At 54.8% G+C, this 19,081-nt stretch overlaps 1 protein-coding gene across 1 annotated transcript; it reads left to right on the plus strand.

Annotated features, from left to right (window-relative positions):
- The first annotated feature begins 376 nt into the window (after positions 1-376).
- Positions 377-11,410, plus strand: TMPRSS5 (transmembrane serine protease 5). The gene is made up of 14 exons (XM_061203673.1): positions 377-457; positions 740-863; positions 1,252-1,350; positions 1,854-1,976; positions 3,443-3,578; positions 3,927-4,040; positions 5,559-5,602; positions 6,298-6,460; positions 7,414-7,592; positions 9,201-9,299; positions 9,780-9,922; positions 10,206-10,358; positions 10,789-10,888; positions 11,283-11,410. The coding sequence occupies exons 1-14, from the start codon at positions 377-379 to the stop codon at positions 11,408-11,410; spliced, it is 1,686 nt and encodes a 561-aa protein (XP_061059656.1).
- The last annotated feature ends 7,671 nt before the right edge of the window (positions 11,411-19,081 follow it).

Raw genomic sequence — 19,081 nt, forward strand, 5'->3', positions numbered from 1 at the left:
CTGGAACACCCAATGACCATATATGTCAGTTCGAACCCTATTCATCTATGAGGGCCTGTCTCAGAGGCCGCCTCTTCCAGGAAGCCTTTCTTGATCTCCCCAACAAGAAGTAAGCTCTCCTTTGGAATTCCAATGTTAGTTAAACTGAACTTCTCTTCTGTCACTGAACATGTGCTGCTTTGTTTACATGACTTATCTTCAGGACTCACAAGTAGGTTCTTTGAGGCGGCGGTTGTGGAGGTCCATGTTAATTTACCCTGAACTCCTTACAGTATCCCCCACCGTGGGCTGTCCACTTGGGCTGAATACTATTTACTGGGTGAATGAATGCATGGTTCATAGGGGAGGGGCAGTTTTTCCTCCGAGATAGGAGGGAATGAAGAAGGATGGGATCTTAGGATCCGAGGAGGGATGTCCAGGGATTCAGTGGATGTCCTCCATGCTGGTGGGAACCAAGGTGAGGGGCTGGTGAAGAGTGTGGGCATTGGAGTTAGCCCAGTCTGGGCTCAGGTCTCTGCTCTGACACTTACTGGCTGTGTGAGAGAAAGGTGGGTGGGGCTAGGGGCTCCAGGAGAGCAGGGAGGCCCGAGGGGCATCTATGGGAACACACATGGAGTCCCCAAGATGAAAAAAGGCTCACAAGTGGCAACGAGGGCCCGGCCGGAGTTAGAGAGTGGGGACTTCTTGTGGTCGGTGGTGATTTCTCTCCTTGGTGAGTGACTGACAGCTGTTTCCCCAGAGCCTGATGCTGGATGGCCAAGCCCCCATGGAGGCTCAGTATGCAGAGGAGAGTCCAGGATCCTGGATCTTCAGAGCAGAGCCAGGAGACCCACTGCGGAGGCCCGAGGCCCAGCAGCAACCCAGTAGGCCAGACTGGGCCATCGGGGAATGACAGGGTGGGGGCAGTGAAGGGACAATCTTCCTACATCCTCCAGATTCTTTTTCCCCAGATCTTCCCAGGTCAGCCTTAAATGACTGATGGTGAGAGGCTGTCTCACTGTTTATCCCAGACCTGCTTTTGCTCTGTTTCCCATTTGGGGGCTTGAGTGGGCTCCAAGGCTCCAGTGATCAGAGCTCTGCCCCCTACCCACCCCGGGAATGATGGGGCAGGGGGAGGCGGGCAGGTGCAGTGGGGCAAACTCCCGCAGCGACTCGGTGGCTGCCTGGTCCCGGGGTGGTGCCTCGGGGTGAAGTGAGGCTGGCAGGCGGAGGCAGGGCCCCCAGATGCTCCCCTGCCTTCCTCCCCCACAGTCTCTTGGGCAGGGCGCTGGTGCACAGGGCAGCGCGGCTGGGCAGTGCTGGGAGCCCTGGTGTTGCTGGCTGGTGCGAGCATTGGCTCCTGGCTTCTAGGTCAGTGCTGGGACCTTCAGTGGCAGGGGAGGGGCAATGAACAGGATCTGGGGGATGCTGGGAGAGAGGAACAGGTGCTGAGCAGGTGTTCAAGGCAGGTGGGATGAGTGTCTTTTCCATCTACTCTGAGTAGACAGCAAGTAGAAACGGGGCGAAGGGCCAGCAGGACTCGGGCTCTACGTAAAGAAGAACATTTCAGTCCTACAGTGAGAAATGTGCTCGAGTGGATGATCCAGGGAGGCCCTTGTCAAACTTTTCCAAGAGCTCTTTCCCAGTCAGAGGGAGACAGAGAGACAGAGACAGAGACAGAGACATTGAGAGCGCCATGGCTCTCTTCTGCACGTTGCGGGGGACCTGCCTCGGGCAGGGTGGTGGTGAGGAGCCCCCCCGGGGGCTGCCTTTGCCTCCCTCTGCTGCGAGTCCCTTGCTCTGCTCCTTGGCCCCCTCCTAGGGGAAGCCCTTCCTTCCCCCAGCCTCTCCTTGTCTTTTTTTGCCCTCTGAAGCACTGTATCTGTGGCCAGCTGCCTCTCAGCCTGTTCCCGGGACCCTGCAGGATGAGGAGAGGAGCTTGAACTGCTCGGAGGCCAGCGGTGAGGAAGCCCTGCTCCCCTCGCTTCCCAGAGCAGGTGGGCCACGCCCCAAGGTCGCAGGACTCCCACCTGGGCCCCGGGCCCCTGCACAGCTCTGGGATCCTCCCTTCTGGCTGGGGGCAAGAGGACCAAAATGAAAGGCCATGAGTTCGCTGCCACCCACCTGTGCCTCCCGTACTGTGAGGGTGGAACCACGGCCCAGCCTTGTAGAGCTGATCTCTGATTTAGGGCTTTCAGCACTCCCGGGGGACGGTCTTGATCTCTAGCTGGGGCACGGCCAAGAGCCCAGGCTGCCAGGAGAGATGGCGACTCGCCCTTTGGGCAGCGTGAGGCTGCAGTGTGGGGAAGAGGAGCCAGGTGTGTGTGGGGAGCCAGCCTGGGACTGGCAAGGGTCTAGGCCCAGGGGCAAAGAACGCACAGAGGGCTGGGAACGTCTCGCCACGTTGTCTCCGCATCCCACACCCAAATCTTGTCCCCTCCCCTCCAGGTAAGAGTTGAGGATCAGCAGATACGGTGCTGCTAAGGCTGCGGGTAGAATCAGTTACAGAGGTTAGTTAGGGTCAGCTTGGAGCCTGCTTTTGCTAGCTGTGTGTGCCTTTGGGTCTGTTACTGCTTTGAGCTTCCATTTCCTTCTCCATGAAGTGGAGATGAAAATAGTTACCGCATGAAGTTGTAAGCATAATAAGAGCATAAAATAGAAGGGCTTAGCACAGGGCTTCCCTGGTGGCGCAGTGGTTGAGAATCCGCCTGCCAATGCAGGGGACACGGGTTCGAGCCCTGGTCTGGGAAGATCCCACGTGCCGCGGAGCAACCGGGCCCGTGAGCCACAATTACTGAGCCTGCACGTCTGGAGCCTGTGCTCCGCAACAAGAGAGGCCGCGATAGTGAGAGGCCCGCGCACCGCGATGAAGAGTGGCCCCCGCTCGCCACAACTAGAGAAAGCCCTCGCACAGAAATGAAGACCCAACACAGCCATAAATAAATAAATAAAAAATTAAAAAAAAAAATTCCCCCAAATCTCCCCCTTAGCTAGTTAAAAAAAAAAAAGGGGGGGGGGCTTAGCACAGAGCCTGGAAAAAGCAGATGCTCAATAAACAGGAACCATCACTAGTATTGTCATGAGATTTGAAATCAGAAGACCTGGATCCATCACTTGCAGATCCTGTGACCTAGGACGGGTCGCTTAACCTCCGTGCCTTACTTCCCTCTGCAGAATGTGAGGATGGGAATTCCTACCCCACAGGGTTGTTGTGACACTTAGTGATGGAGCACGTTTAAAAGCACTTGGTTAAAACACAAACCTAAAAGGCTGCACAAAGAGGGGTTATTTTGTTCTCGGAACCGGCTGGCTCCCTGGGGAACAGGGAACCTGATATGGGGTGACCCAGATGCCATCATGAAGGCCTCTTTAGGTCCCATGGTGGCCAGGTCCGGCTCGCCCTGCCCATGCCGCCCCTCCATCCCACAGCAGGTGGGATGTGGCTTTCATACTGTGGTTTCAGTGTCTTTCAGAATAAACACCGAGGACTTCTTGCTGGAAGTGCAGGTGAGGGCCCGGCCAGACTGGCTCCTGGTCTGCCAAGAGGGCTGGAGCTCTGCCCTGGGGGTACGGATCTGCCGGAGCCTTGGGCATCTCAGGTAGCTGGGGCCAGAGCTGGGGCCTGGGGAGCGTGGAGAGCTGATGGGTGGGGGAGGAGCATTGAAGACCTCTATCTGTCTGTCACCATCAAAGTACTCAGGAAATGGCAAGAGGTCATTTTGGTCATCTCCTGGCCTCTGGGCATGATGGTGCCCCAGTCTGTTTCTCTCCTTTGAACATCCTTGATTTTTAAGAAATATAAATCCCAGAAGAGGTCATTGTCAAAGTCTTTCTCAGTCACAACACTGGTATAGTATCACATTCCGGTTATACTTAACCCCCATCTCTCGTGCCGATTGTCAGTTTAAAGCCGATTTCCTCCCATTTTATTCCCTTCTCCTGCCAAGACTCACAGACCACAGGGCAGTGAACCTGTCTGACATCAGGCTCAACAGCTCCAGGCAGTTTGCTCAGCTGTCTCCTAGACTGGGAGGCCTCCCGGAGGAGGTGTGGCAGCCCAGGTAGGGCTTCTCAGGGGGCTGAGTGATGCCCCTCACTTCCTGGTGAACAATCCAGCAAAAATCTTCCTATCACGAGAGCCTGGTGGCGAGGACACTGGAGGTGTGAGATAGGACAACAAAGAGGAATATTTCCCAATTAGAAATCACTAACTCAGCTCACAGGAGCCCTGCCCACCCAGAGTTTCACATACATCATCTTATTTGCCCCTCACAAGAATGGCAGGATTGGGTGTTATTGTCAGAGGATTTGAAATGGTACTCCTATTCCCATTTTACAGGTGGGGAAACTGAGACTCAATGAAGTAAAGGGCCTTGTGCAAGGTCACAGAACTGATAAGCAGCCAAACCAAGTCTTGAAACCAGGCTCCTGTCTCCAAACTAGTCCCTCTCACCCCTGCCGCACTTTATTTGGATAATTCTGCTATCTCAGGAGAGAGATGGCTGACTGTCTGGAACCTGGAGACCCTCCAGAGAAGAGAGGGCTCTGGGATGGCCCCTTCCCCAAATCCTGGGGGTGGGTGCAAGCTGAGCGGGTTTTCACCCTGTCTGGGTGTCCTCAAGCTTTCCAGCAGCCTCCTCCTGCCCCTGCTCTAAAGCCTTCTCACCCCTTCACCACTGTTCCCGCCTGAACCTCAGTCCCCTCCTATCTGGCTCCTGTCCTCTGTGGGCCGATCAGGGGAATGTGGGGTCCCTGTCTTAGATACCTTAATGGGCAAAGGGAAGTAGGAGTGGGACTGACTCTGCCAGGAGAGCAGGGGGGCCGTGGATTTGGGAAACTAGTAGAATCCAGGCATTAGGATGCTGAGGGCAAGAAAGAAGTCAAGAAAGAGGGCTTTGCTCCAAAAGGAGTTGATTTTTTTTTCTTTTTAACAGTATGTTTTAAATTTTTATTTATTTATTTATATTAGGCTTCACTGTGTGGCTTGCGGGATCTTAGCTCCCCAACCAGGGATTGAACCTGGGCCCTCAGCAGTGAAAGCGTCGAGTCCTAACCACTGGACCGCCAGGGAACTCCCGGGAGTTGAGGTTTATGCTAGGAAGGAGGAGGGGAAAGAGGAGAGCAGGCATCTGAGTACGCAGGGCCGGGCAAAGGGCTTGGGAGAGAGTGGAGTCATCTGAGGCAGCAGCACGGGGCGAAGAACTGAATCCGTTCACTCACTCTCTTACCCACTCATCCGCTGAACACACATTTACTCAGGGGCCTTAGTGGGAACAGCCAGATTGTCACATTCATGAGCGCTCCATTTGTAACTTTGGGCCCTGCCCAAATCCAACTGGAGGACCACGGAGTCCTGTGTGCCCGGGACGCCTGGGCAGAGCACAGCTGCTGTTCTAGAGACCTGCTACAAGCAGGGGCCTGGGGGCTTGGGTGGGGGGCAGGAAGCAGGTGGCTGTGGTTACAGAGAGGCCCCCTCTGCTCCCCCCAACAACGATTCCCCTCCCTCAGGCCCTCGGGTGGGTGTGCAGCCTGGGGTGGGCCCCGCCCAGCTTCCTGCTGGCGCTGCCTCTGTTTTGCAGGGACAGCTGTACTTCTGGTCAAATGGTTTCCCTCAGATGCTCTGGTGAGTCCTGTCCTGGGTCCAGGAAGGAGGCGGTGGGAGGAGGGTGTCTCCCCCGTGCCCCTCAGGGTGGGACATCCCCACTGGGAAGCTCAGCTGGGTCTGGGGTGGGGTTCCTTGCCCACCTTCCTGCAGGGCCCCTTCTTGCAGACACAGTTCTGCCCAAACTGTAGATCCCCGTCTACACCTCTGTCCCATCCGCCACCAGCCACTGGTTTGGGTGGATGACCTCCTTGCCTCACTCCCCGCCCTGGCCTCTGACGTTCCCTGGCCTCTGGGGGCGCCCCAAAGGGGAAACAGAAGCTTCTGGAGACTAAGGATGGTGGGGAAAGAGGGGCCAAGTGGGAGACAGTTTGCAGAGTTCCTTTCACCCGTCTTCCCAGTCATCTAGCCATCTCTTCATCTGTCCTTCCACGCATCTGTCCGCATGCCACCATTTGACCCCTCCTAGGGGACATGCATTATCTTAGATCCTGGGGCTCCGTAGATGATGCAGGCACCACCCCTGCTCTCAGCGAGCACACCGCCTGATGGGGCAGGTGGATGTGTAACCAACATTTCCAGCTTCCTGCCCCATGCGTAGGGCCAGGAATGATAAATGGGAGCCGTCCACGCTGGACCACAGGCCCCGACCGTTAGCACAGTGCTGACACCCACCCCGCTTTCTTTCCATCTCACCAGTGCTTGTCTGTTTGCAGAGTGTGGGACCAGGCCCCTGGCTTCCCAGATAGTGGGCGGGCAGGCGGTGGCTCCCGGGCGCTGGCCCTGGCAGGCCAGCGTGGCCCTGGGTGCCCGGCACACATGCGGGGGCTCCGTGCTGGCCCCGCACTGGGTGGTGACCGCAGCGCACTGCGTGCACAGGCAAGGCTGGGGGCTGCTGGGGGGAGGGTGCCCCCCTAGCATTTTCTCTTTGGCCGTTGTTGTGTCCTGTATACAATGTCCAACTGTCCGCCTCCCATGTCTGCTGCGAGTGGGCCTGGGCGGTGTTTGTGAAATTCTCCCTGTTCAGTGCCAAGAACAGCTCTGCCTAAATAGCAGTCATAATACAAGTATTGGTTCTTTAGTTTTGTTCGGTCTTTAAGTTTTTAAGATGCATTCACACTCACAGCCCTCCATGCTTCTTAACGTTTATCACCACTGTAATTAAATCACTTTCCATGTAATTATTTGTTTAATGTCTTTCTTCCCCTTTACACTGGAAGCTCCATGGGGGCAGGGAAGAGTCTTGTTTACCACTGAATCCCTTTGTTGATTTTTCCCCTGCCTTGTCCCCGTGGCCTGGAATACAGTAGGTGCTTAATAAATGCTGGTTGGAAGGAATGAATGAGCTCTTCGGCCCTCTTCTCTTGATGGCGGGCAAGGCAGGTGGTGTAATCCTCATCTTATAGTGAGGAAACCGAGGCTGGGAGAGCCGAAGTGCCTCCCCAGCGATCACACTCAGGAAGTGGGGAGACAGCACTGAGGAAAGCTTTGCTGACTCGGCTTAGAGCTATGATAATCACACAAGACCCTTCCATGTTTGCTGTAAAACCTGAAGGGGGTTATGCTGGAGAGTGCAGGGGTGGTGGCCAATGATCATAGTATCTCACTTCTCTCTCCATCAGTGCCTGAGCATTTATTAAGCACCTACTGCATGCCCAGTGTCTTGCCAGCTGCTGGGGGATTCTAAGAGGCCTGGGTTCTGGGAGCTTGCAGCCTGGTGATGCGGCCCCCACTAACAGCCGCGCTTGTTGGCTTCCTCCCGCCACCAACTCATTTATGTCAACGTCTCCGGCCCCTTCCTCCTCCGGGCTCAGCTCAGCTCCCCTGTGCAGTTTCAGGCTGTCCCGCTGGTCCAGCTGGCGGGTCCATGCGGGGCTGGTCAGCCACAGCACGGTCAGGCCGCACCAGGGGGCTGTGGTGGAGCGGATCATCGCCCACCCTCTGTACAGTGCCCAGAGTCACGACTACGACGTGGCCCTCCTGCAGCTCCGGACCCCGCTCCACTTCTCAGGTGAGGCTGCGGTGAGAGGGGCGGTGCCGGGAGCGCGAGAGCCCCGCAGGTTCCTAAGACCCCCTTGTGCTGTGAACCCAACGTTCACTTCATTTGGTGACCGTCGTGGACTCTGGCATCACCTGGACCTGGGGTGGTGCCAACTCTTCCACATGCTCTTTTGGGGACAAAGGTTCTGGCCCTTTTCCCATCTGGGCTGCAGGCGGGATTTGCCTCGAGGTCCCAAGAAGAGCTTCTCAGTGGCTCCATCTCCCAACAGGCAGCTCCACCCCGTCCCCAGGCTGGTGCCAGGTCCCAGCCGGGTTATAGTGAATAATAGTTAACTATGTATTGACAGTTAATAGGATAACAGTTAATAACCAGCACCATGTTACGGTTAATAAGATTTACCTTACCAAGTATTCTTTCACCCCATCCTCAGAACAAACCTGACGGGGAGCTGAGGCCGGTGTATGTAGATGAGGATGCTGACCTTTAGAGAGCGAATTGACTCTCTTCAAGTTCACGAGGCAAACAATTCCCAGGGTAGAGCGTCTCCGCCACAGCATCTGCCCTTGAAGGGCAGCTCTTCCACACGCATGTGCCAAGTGCACTCACCTACAGACACACATGCTCACACACACACACACACACACGTGTGCATGCCCTCACACGCTCACACACTCATGCAAGGCTCACATAAGTATGCACACCTACTCCTGTGCACGCCTACTCTCACACACACACACACACACACTCAGCACTCCTCCCTCCCATTGCTACCTGGAGCCTTGGGTTTCCCCAGCAACAGTGGTTGCTCTATGCCGTTCACAAATTCTACCGTATATGGGTGCTCTCTGCACCGTTGTTCAACAGTTAATGCTTCTAAGTTGACATGAATATATTTAAAGGGAAACTTTAGGTTACTACCTAATTGGAGAACCCATATGACTTATAGTAAATAGATAATAACCTGAAAAATGCACAGAGTGAAAGCAAAACAGTGCTCAAGTCCCAGCTAGGCGCTGTGCTCTGCAGAACTGCCACATCAGGCCGCTCTCTCTGTGCTTGGAAGGGGTGGGCAGGCGTGAAGAGAGGCACAGAGTAGCACCAGACAGACTCTTTCTCCTTGGTGCTGAAGAGGGGCTGAAAGAGAACCGAAGAGGAAATACTTTCTCCCAGCGAAGTGGCGTTTACTAACAGCAGGTCTATGCATTACGTAAAATCAGGTTCAGGCTCCGCCCACAGGACAGGTCGCACACTTTTGGAAACCATGTCCCAAGGGGGTCCAAACACCCTGGGGAAAATCCAAAATGGGTCCTCATTAGGAGAAGTTAGGTACAAACACCCAGAAGGAGTTTCCATCCCCCCTCAGCCCCAGGTGGGGATGCACCGTGTGTACACCGCCTGGCCTAGGGCACCAGGCACGCTGCAGTTTCCACACTGTCCTCTGCGTGAATGGTAGCTCCCACGTGGGCCAGTGCCTGACCCGCACAGCTGTACAGGAGGCCGGAGCCAGGACTGTTTGAGGAGGGGGCGTGGAGGACATGCCCGCCCTGGTCCTTTGCCCAGGCTTGCGGGCAGGGAGGCCGAGCCGGAGTGGGACCCAGGACCCCTGCCTCTCCGCAGACTCCGTGGGCGCCGTGTGCCTGCCGGCTGAAGAGCAGGATTTTCCGAGGGGCTCGCAGTGCTGGGTGTCTGGCTGGGGCCACACTGACCCCAGCCACAGTGAGTTAGCTCCCAGGGCCCGGGGTGCACAGGGGTGTGGGTGTCGGGGAGGCATCCTTTCCCAAGGTGAGGCACCTCCACCTCCCACCTCCTCCTCCCCTGGCCACAGGGCAGCGCCAGCCCCCTTCTCCTCTGGCATCACCCCTGGCCAGACCCAGGGGCCCCAGTCTCCCCTGCCTCGGTCTTTCTGGGAGAACCACCTGGTGTTTTCCCCTAAACCCAGGCCCCTTCCTCCCCCTCCCCTTCTCCCAGGAGGGCCACGGCCTCAGCATCAGGGTGTATGTGTGGGGTCTACTCCTCCTCTTCGCTCCCAGCCCCCAAGTCTGACGGATCCCTGCCTCCTCGCCCAGAGTCCACAGCTCCCATCCTGGGCTCCCCTCTTTGGGCCTCCGCACCTCCGGGGCCTCTAGGGCCCTCTTGCTGCCCTGCTTTCCCGGGCCTTGCTCTGCGCCCCTCCATCTCTGCATCTGCCTCCCGCAGCCCACAGGTCGGACACGCTCCGGGACGCGGTGGTGCCCCTGCTCAGCACCCAGCTCTGCAACAGCTCTTGCGTGTACAGCGGGGCCCTCACGCCCCGCATGCTGTGTGCCGGCTACCTGGAACAGAGGGCCGACGCATGCCAGGTGCAGGTGGGCGGGGGTCCGGGGCGGGGTGGGCGGGGCCTGCGGCCGGGCGCCCGGCTGACATCCTCTCCGCGAGCGGGGTCGCCCAGGCAAGTGGGCAGCGCGCTGAGGGTTGAAGCGGGGGCGAGGCAAGATGGGATCCGTCCTGGAAGCAGGACCGCCTGGGATGCAGGGTGTGCTCCCGGCCTCGGGGTCGGTGGTGGGGGACTGGTCTGCCGCCACTCCACCAGGAAGGACTAACTAACTGCCTGTTTCTCTGTGTCCCGGGGCCTGGATGCCGCAGGGGGATAGCGGGGGTCCCCTGGTGTGCCTGGACAAGGGCACGTGGCGCCTGGTGGGGGTGGTCAGCTGGGGCCGCGGCTGCGCAGAGCCCAACCACCCCGGCGTCTACGCCAAGGTTGCCGAATTCCTGGACTGGATCCAGGACACGGCGCAGGTGAGTCGGGGGGGCAGGTGGGGCAGACCCATTTGTGAAGGACCACTAACCCTCGGAAACCGTGACCCTCATCCCTCGGGCCTGGGCCCTGCTGTGGGCTGGGGAATATTCCCAGACTGGGAGGAGGAAGAAGTGATGCTTATAACGTTGAATCCATTCTATCAATTTAAGCATTCACTAAGGAAGAGTTGACCTGAGTTTGTAGCCCAGATCTGCCATTTCCTGTGTGACCTGTGGCAAATTCCTAACTTTGGTAAACCTCAGTGTCCTGGTAGTAACCATCATGGCTACTGTATATGCCATCATATGTGACGATTACATGAGGTCAGGCCTGCCCAGCGCTAGGCTTAGAGTGAGTGACCCAGGTGTTATTATGTATTTACTTGTGACCATGACTCATCCCTGGTCGTGCCTGCTCTCCCTGCCCTAGGGAGAGAGCTCAGCATTTAGCAGTTTGAGTTCAGCAACTGATTCATTCTGTGTGATCCTGGGCTGGCCACTCCACTTCATCCGTTCAGTGGAAGAGCCAAGTGAGAGAATGTGTGTAAAAGCACGTGATCTGTATAAAGTACTTTACAAATGCAGGGTGTGATAGTGGGAAGCATCCTTCTGCAAGGTTGGGCTCAGGGCAGGTGGTAGATAATAAACTTTAGAGTTTACAGGGGATCTATGCGTCCACCTTCTCATTCAAACCTTACAAAAAACCTAGAGAAGCAGATATTTTAGCCCCATTTCATAGAAGTGGAAATGAAGGTTCTGAGTGGTTAAGTGATTTATTAAAATGTTAGTTACTCGGCTAACCGAGGGTGGAGCCACTCTGTAGATCAGCTCCTTTCTCTTTCAGCCCAGGACTCCCTCCCCTGGTCCTGTTGTTTCTTCAGTCTCACTGCGTACCAGCCTCATGTTTCCTGGGGTCTCTGGCAGGTCCACTAGATGGAGGAGAAGAAGCAGCCCCGGATGCAGAAGGCATGGATCTCTTATCGCTGCACAAGAGACAGTCACCACCCACCGGCCAGCCTCCAGGCCGCAGGGCCTCTCCCCTCCAGCCCTGATTTCCAGTCCCTCTATCTCACCAGAGAGCCTCAATGACAGGAGAGAAGCTGGGGTTGGGTTGGGAAGGTGGGGGAGCCGAGAGGTGGAGAGGGAGCAGCCGGAGAGGAAGAGGGTGCTGGCGGCAGTCGGGAGCCTGCCCTTCTGCCCCCTCCCCTCCCCAGCCCCTGTGCACATCTTTTGGGAGGATGCTCAGGGATGCCCTGGGCCTGCCTTCTCCCTGCGCTCTCAGGTGGGGGAAGTGCCTCCCTACTGACCCAGGCTGGGAAGCTCCTGGGCAGATGGGATCAAGGCTGGACCGGCCCAGGTTAAGCCCATGGAGTCAGGATCTGCCCCACTCTTCTGTCGATCTCACCTACTTCCTGCTCTCACTTGGCTCTGGCTGGCCCTGCTGGGGCGGTGGTGGGGGGGGGGGGTTGGGCACGGTAAGAACACTCTTGTTGGTGTTGGAATAGGGTGTAGGTTTTAAATGACAGTTCTGTGAACTGTTCCAGGACTTCTGGTATTAAAGTGAAATGATGTATGGCCTCGGTCCCGTCCTCCCCCCACCCCCCTTCTCTCTCTTTCTCTCACACCCACATTAAGGGGTAGTAGAATTACAATTTTCCTCCCATACATGTTTCTTAAAGCTCTGGAACAGACTCCTGCTCATATAATTCTTTACATTTGTTAAATCTACATGTCATGATTGACAACAGAAAGCCCCAGCCTTCCAGGTGCTCTGATGCTGCAAGTCTGAGTGCCACTGAGTCAGTGCTTCCTCCGGGAGGGTCTGGCTTCCCCATGAGACCCATCTCTCCTCAGCTCTTGTTTCAGGACTGGGCCTTCTGGCTCGGGAGATGTCTTTCTGAGTTTCTGCCCAGTTAGCATTTTCCTGGTTAAGCTTCTCCCCCACTCTCTCCTCTCTAGCAATTAAAATGCAATTGGTATCTTGTTTCTAAAAACTGCAATGAATTTTTTATGGTGCTTACCCAAGGAAATGCAATTAGCATTTAGCAATAACACAACTTTTTCGTGAGTTTATCAGCATTTTTTTGAGGGGTAGTACAAATGAATATTCATTCCTGGAGGGTCTGCTTCCTTTGCAAAGAAGTGCATTAGAAAAAAAGGGTCACAATTTACTGTCGTTTAAAAACAGCTGGGGAAGTGGCTGCTGGGAGTCTGCTGCCCAACTGCAGAAGCAACGTGGGTGAGGCCCTGGCAGGTGGGTAGTCTGACCCTGTGTTCTGAGAGCCCCGACCTCCAGCCTCCATCCCGAGATCAGCATTTACTTACCCGACTCTGGTGAGTCCCCGCTTCAAGAGGCGGTTTCAGGGCTGCCGATCTCCCTGGGCAGGGAAGAGTTACCAGCAAATCCATCAGCGATGATCTTTTTTGTGTTTCTGTTGTTGCCCATAGGCGTTTGCTTATTTAAAGGGAGGTTTTTATTTACCACAGTCATTATGATCTGTTAATAATCAGTAACACTTGGATACTATTTTACAGTTTATCAATCCTGCTCACACGTGGTATCCCATTTAAATCTCACACCATCTATGTGGTGAAGATATTATTATTGTGCCCATTTCACAGGTGAGAAAATTCATTCAGAAAGATGAAGTGACTTCCCCAGGACCAGCCGGCTAATAAGCGCCAAAGCCAGGATGGGAACTTCGAGTTTTTTTACGCCAAATCCACATCATTGTTTTGCACACAGATGAACAAGATGGTCCAATATTGCACAGAAGTATAGAATGGGGAGGTTGGTTTAGTCACCTGCCTACAGTCATGCATTGTCATCCCTCTTTTTTATAGGTGAGGGAACCAAAACCTGGGAAGTGGCTCCTGCCAGAGACCCTTCCTGGGCAATGTTCTTACAGATTTCCAGTTCTGCATGGTCTGACTTAAAATGTTACAAATGAGTATTTTCCACAGGAGAACGATAAAGAGAACCCTAATTAGAGAATTTGCTAATAGCGATTCCCTGTTTACCTATAGAAGGTCCTGGTATCTTTCACCAGGCTACCAGTCAGATCTACAGACTCAGAGGCTCTCACCTGCCCTTGCTGTATTGGCAACTGCCAATCCAGCCCTTAGGAAAGTGAGGAAAAGTGGGTGCCCTGGGCCAGCTGCTGGAGGGCAGGGCTGGAGATGGGAGCAAGGAAGGGTGGCAAGATTCAGGTCCGGAAGGATTTTAATGAGGACCAGCTGGGTGCCCAGCTGTGTGACGCGCTGCAGGGAATTCAGAGGCAGAGAAGCGGCTGCCTTGTTGGAGCCATGAGACTTATTTGCAATAAATTATTAGTGGCCAGCCAGGCACAAAGCTGAGTGGTGAGGCAGTAATTGCTAAGGGAGCTCCAAGGGCCTATTGTTGACCAAGTCAGGGCATTTCTGTGTGCAGGAAACCTGTCTCTCTCCCCAAGGATTCAGCATCCCACCTGCCTCGGCAGAGCTTGCCAGCCTCCTGAGGCTTCCCAGGAAGGTGGCTCCTGGCTGCCAGGCCCAGGGTAGAGCCCTCCTCTCATCTACTCCTTCTCTGTGCTTTGAGGGTCTGGAGGGTACAGCGGGGTGCAGGCTCTCTCTCCTTGTTAGACTTTCCGTGGAGCCCTGCATCTCTTAGGAGAGTTGCTGTGAACAAGGGGGCAGCCCTGTCATTCCTCGGAAACATTTCTCAGGCTGTTTCCTGCATTTTATTTTTGGAAGTGTTGGGTTCACCCACCATAGGACGAAACTGGAAATGCTGTAAATGCTAGAAGCTGGTACAGTAGCTGTCAGGAGATGGTTTTCCTGAGTCTCCCCACTGTTTCTCTCTTCTTCCTTTTCTGCCCTCTCCTGGCCATGTACTTAGGACCCTCCTGGTTGCTCAAAAGAGAACCCACCTACACCTGCTTCCACTCTTTCGCCTCCCTCGTCATCCTGGGTCTGGATCCCTCCCCACCTCCCCACTTAGACACACCAGAATGTATCTTTGTGCTTGCGTCACTGGGGCTCTGCTTCCTGCTAAACTCATTGGAGCCCAGTATGGTTAATGGCCCTTTAAACTGTGTCTTAAATACCTCCACCTCTAGGAAGGCTCCTCATCGTAGGTAGGGAGCAGCTTCCTACTGAGAGGCGAAGCTGGTCTTTCTTACACATTCTGAGGCCAGGAAAGGGAGAGGCGGAGCCTGCAGGCACCCTCTGCAGATTTCCAGTGCCCCCGGAGCCCCAGGGCCGAGCAGTGCAGGGAAATCTGCTGGTGGGTTTTCTCCTGGGCTTGGTGCTGGGGTGGACCACGCTGGGGACTCAACAGAATGGAGAGAGGAGTCCTGGCTCCAGAAGGTGTGATCTGTCACTAATGTGACAGGAAGGCGGGGGCTTTCACAGGGCTGGGCTTATCTTCTGTGCATCCTCCCTTCCAAGGAATCTCTGGCTGTGGCATCTGATGGTGGACAGTCCCATCTGGGTCTTTAACCCCTGGAGAGTGTGCTGCCTTGAGCTAGTGACTCTAGCCTTCTTGGAGTTTGGTCTCCCGTCTATCAAATAAGGGGTCTGGGTGAGGGGGGTCTCCGTGGGATCTGCCTTATCAGGCCGCCTTTAACACAAACCTCTGCTGCCTCTGGAGACATCTATCTGCCCCCCACCAACATCCAGTCGGGACACCCATGGAGAAGAGCTTGTTCCCTGGGACAGATCTAAAGGAGCAAGCTTGCTCTGCTGTGTCAGGCCCTCTCCAGGACAGCGCTCTGACTGCCCTCTGGGTCCTGGGAGGATGAGGCACCAGGCAGAAGATTTTAAAGCCATCTTTCCCCATGTCCCATGTACACTGGCGAAGGGTTCAAGGACAGGTTTTCTCAGGGGCTCCCCAGCTCACTTCCCAACACCCCAGGCTTTGGGTGGGGCCCCATGGGTGCCAGCTCCCTAGAGACAGTGAGGGAATTTCCTCCCTGCCCTGAAGTCCGCAGACACTTTTCTTCTGCCTACTTTCCCTTGACAGCTCCTGAGCTGCCCACAGGACCCCCTGCTCTCCAGCCTTTCCTCCTGCACGTGGCCCAGTAGTGAAGAAAGTTTTCCGCCCGCAGAAGCATTACCAGGCAGCTTGGGTCCAAGCTGTCCTCTGTCCCGAGCCATGTGTCAGGCTCACAGAGGGTGGAGCCTTTCCCACGGCCCCTCAGTTAGGGGAACCCCAGCTTCCCGGATTGCCCAGGACTGTCCCGGTTGTAACACCAAAAGTCCCGTGTCCCCAGAAATCCTGCAGTCCTGGGCAAACTGAGACAGTGGGTCATGCTAAGTCCATTGCCTCTCTTCCATATAAAAGGCAAAAGCCAGCTCCCCTTGGCCTCCTCCAGTCCCCCTTTGGTCTGATTGAGCTTAAAATCAGCTATCCCTGGTGGCCCAGAATTGCAGGAGGAGAGGCTCCCAGGAATTCTCAAGATCTGGACTCTTTTGCAAAGATGCTGCCTTGGTCCAGAGGCTGTTGGAGCGAGAGTCCCTCCTTCCACAGGGGCCGCAGCTGACCTGGCTGCCCATCCTTCCCCTCGGTGGCTCCTCAGACGGCACCCAGGGCAGCCGCAACTCATCTTGCCAAATGTTTTGAGCAAACAGCCTGGCCCTGCCAGGCCCAGAAGCTCTGCGGTCTGGGGGAGGGCTGGAAGGTGAGGCAGATGCAGTGCTGCTGCTGGAAGCCAGGAATACTGACTGCCCAGTTTCCCCAGGTCTCACTGATTTCTGGTCCCCAGAGCGTGGTACAGGGCTCAGCATGTGACAGGTGCTCGCTGAGCTCCCTCAGGAGGAGGGGATTGGTGGGGGGGAGCTGCTGCCAGCATCAGAGCTGGGTCGGTCTCTTCTCCTGGCCTCTGCCTCCTGGAGGGGATCAGAGAGGAGCAAAGAAGAGGCCGCCAGACTGCTAGAGCCCGCGAGGATTTGGTGGGGTTTGTTTTTCCTCGGCACTGTCTGCAGGTGCGAGGGCATGAATAAAAGAGTGAGGAAGATTTACTGTTCCCACAGCTTGGCAGTAGCCCTGTATTTGTACAGCGGATCCGGGGGGAGGAGGGGCGGGAGCAGGTGGGGATGATGCTGGGACTCGGAGAAAGTCAGACCCTTGTCAGTCTTTTTGCAAAGACTGTGGGGTGCAAGTGAAGGTGAGGCTGGGAGGGGTCTACTTAGGCCGACTCTCCAACCACCAGGGGCCAGAGTGCCCCCTCCCCCCACTCTCCAGCCTTCCCCCTGCAGGAACCAATAGCAGGCAGCTTGGGTCCTTGAACCTCTAACCCCAGGGGCACATACGTGCTGGGCCTGACAGGCAGTGCTGCCAGTGGGGACCCCGAAAGAAAGGGCCTCAGGCTGGGCTCGGCTGTCACTCATGGCCCTGGTAATGGACACAATCAGCAAATGACTTTTATCACGGCCTAGCCTGGCCTGGGGCTGGGATCCAGAACCTTATAGCTGAAAGTAGCTGTGGACAGGATCCAGTGTCGTCTCTGCACGTGTATCCAAGGCTATACCACCCATCTTTCTCTTGATGACATTGTACTTCTCTTGGGGCCACCAAAAATGGGCCACTTTTTGTACAAAGTCAGTTTTAATGGGTCAGTCTGGTGGTGGGAGGGAGCAGAAGAGAGGAAAGTCTGAGAGACGGGGGGTGGCCCCTGGGAGGGGATCTCATCCGTACTGTGTGTGTATGGATGCCTGTGTGCCTGTGTGTTTCTGTGTCTGGCGTGTGTGTACAGGTATGTATGTGTGTGTGTGTGCGTCTGTGTCTGTGTGTGTCTGGGTATACGTCTGTGTATTTGTGTGTGTCTGGGTGTATTTTTGTGTGAGTGCCTGTGTATTTGTGTGTGTCTGCATGTGTGTGCGTTTTGTGGGAAACCTGAGGGGCCTGAGGGGAGAGGAGGGAGGAGGAGAAATGTGAGGAGTCTGGGGAAGGCTCTGCAGAATTTGTCCCCTAACCCTGAAGACTCTGACCAGTTTCCACATACAGGGCCCCTACCACCTTTACTGCCCCCTCCATGGTCAATGTCAGGGGAGTCCTCATGCAGACTACGATGCTTCTTTCTCACCGAAAGCGTCCTCATCCTTCAGGGTGACCACGCTAACCCCACACCCCTCAACACGCTAACCTGGCAGACCTTGTCATAAATTACCAGAAGGAATCAATCACAGTGATCATACACCAGAAATACAGACTTGTAGTAGCGTATGTGTGAGTGCATGTGTGTGTTGGGGGGAGGGAGGGGTGCGGTCATTTCCCCACAGGGGCTTCTGAATCTTTTTTTTTTTTTTTTAATAAATTCATCTATTTTATTTATTTATTTTTGGCTGCCTTGGGTCTTCGTTGCTGCGCGTGGGCTTTCTCTAGTTGCGGCGAGCGGGGGCTAGTCTTCGTTGCGGTGCGCGGGCTTCTCACTGCAGTGGCTTCTCTTGTTGCGGAGCACAGGCTCTAGGCGTACAGGCTTCAGTAGTTGTGGCTCGCGGGCTCTAGAGCGCAGGCTTAGTAGTTGTGACACACAGGCTTAGCTGCTCCGTGGCATGTGGGATCTTCCCAGACCAGGGATCGAACCCGTGTCCCCTGCATGGCAGGCGGATTCTTAACCACTGCACCACCAGGGAAGTCCAAGGGGCTTCTGAATCTTAAGTCACCCTCTCCAGACTGCTTCCCTCAGGCCCACTTTACCATTTGTGGGTCTAAGGGCAGGAGTGTGGGTGGAAGGCCAAACACCATATAGCTAAATAGTTAAAAGTGACACATCAAACTAACAAATTGATAAATTAAAAATGTTCTCTCCTAGAAATTCCCTGGCAGTCCAGTGGTTAGGACTCCGTGCTGTCACTGCCGAGGGCCCGGGTTCAATCCCTGGCTGGGAAACTAAGATCCCACAAGCCATGGGATACGGCCAAAAAAAAAAGGAAAGAAAGTTCTCTCCTCTTGCCATGACAAATATACCTACACCCACACCCAGGGCCCCACCTCTACACTAGGAGACCCCCTCTGAGACCCCCTCCAACGATCGGGGCCTAAACCCCACGCACACACCCTCCCCCAGGGCCCTACCTCCAAACTCTGGAGCCCCACACTCCAGACGCCCTCCTTTCCACGTGCTGCCTCTCCCCTTCCCCTGCAGGTCCTAAGCAGAGTCCCCGCCCCATGCTTGAATGTCACCCTCCACCCGCCTAGGTCCTGCCGCACCCTAAACCCTGCCCCTGCCTAAGTCCCACCCCCCACCTAAACTCCGCCCCCATAGCCAAGGGTTTTTTTTTTTTCTTTTTTCCTCTTTTAGATTGGGGTTCTGTTTTACCTTGTTGATTCATTGCTGTTGATTCTTTTATATTTTTATTTTTCCTAATAAATCTTTTATTTTTCTAATTTTATTTTATTCTTTATACTTTGTTATTGTTCTCTCCTTTTGGCTTGTCCCCCCACCCCCACCTTTTTTTAAAATTTATTTTTATTTATTTATTTATTTATTTTTTACAAGAGATAAATAGACTGACACCAAGCATTGTACATGGATGACCACAACAAAAGCAACAATGATTGCAATTACCAAACATGAAACACACTCATACTATGTCATAATATTGACATTCAGTCCAGTAATTCTCCACTGTAACAGCTCCTTTACTTTGCAGTGAAAATTGATTTGTATATTCTTTGCCTCTGAGTCCTTGTGGGATTTTTTCTTTTTTTAAATTCAAACAGAAAGTCACAAAAATTATAC

Source organism: Eubalaena glacialis, chromosome 10 (assembly GCF_028564815.1).
Source record: "Eubalaena glacialis isolate mEubGla1 chromosome 10, mEubGla1.1.hap2.+ XY, whole genome shotgun sequence".
Taxonomy (NCBI): Eukaryota; Metazoa; Chordata; class Mammalia; order Artiodactyla; family Balaenidae; genus Eubalaena; species Eubalaena glacialis.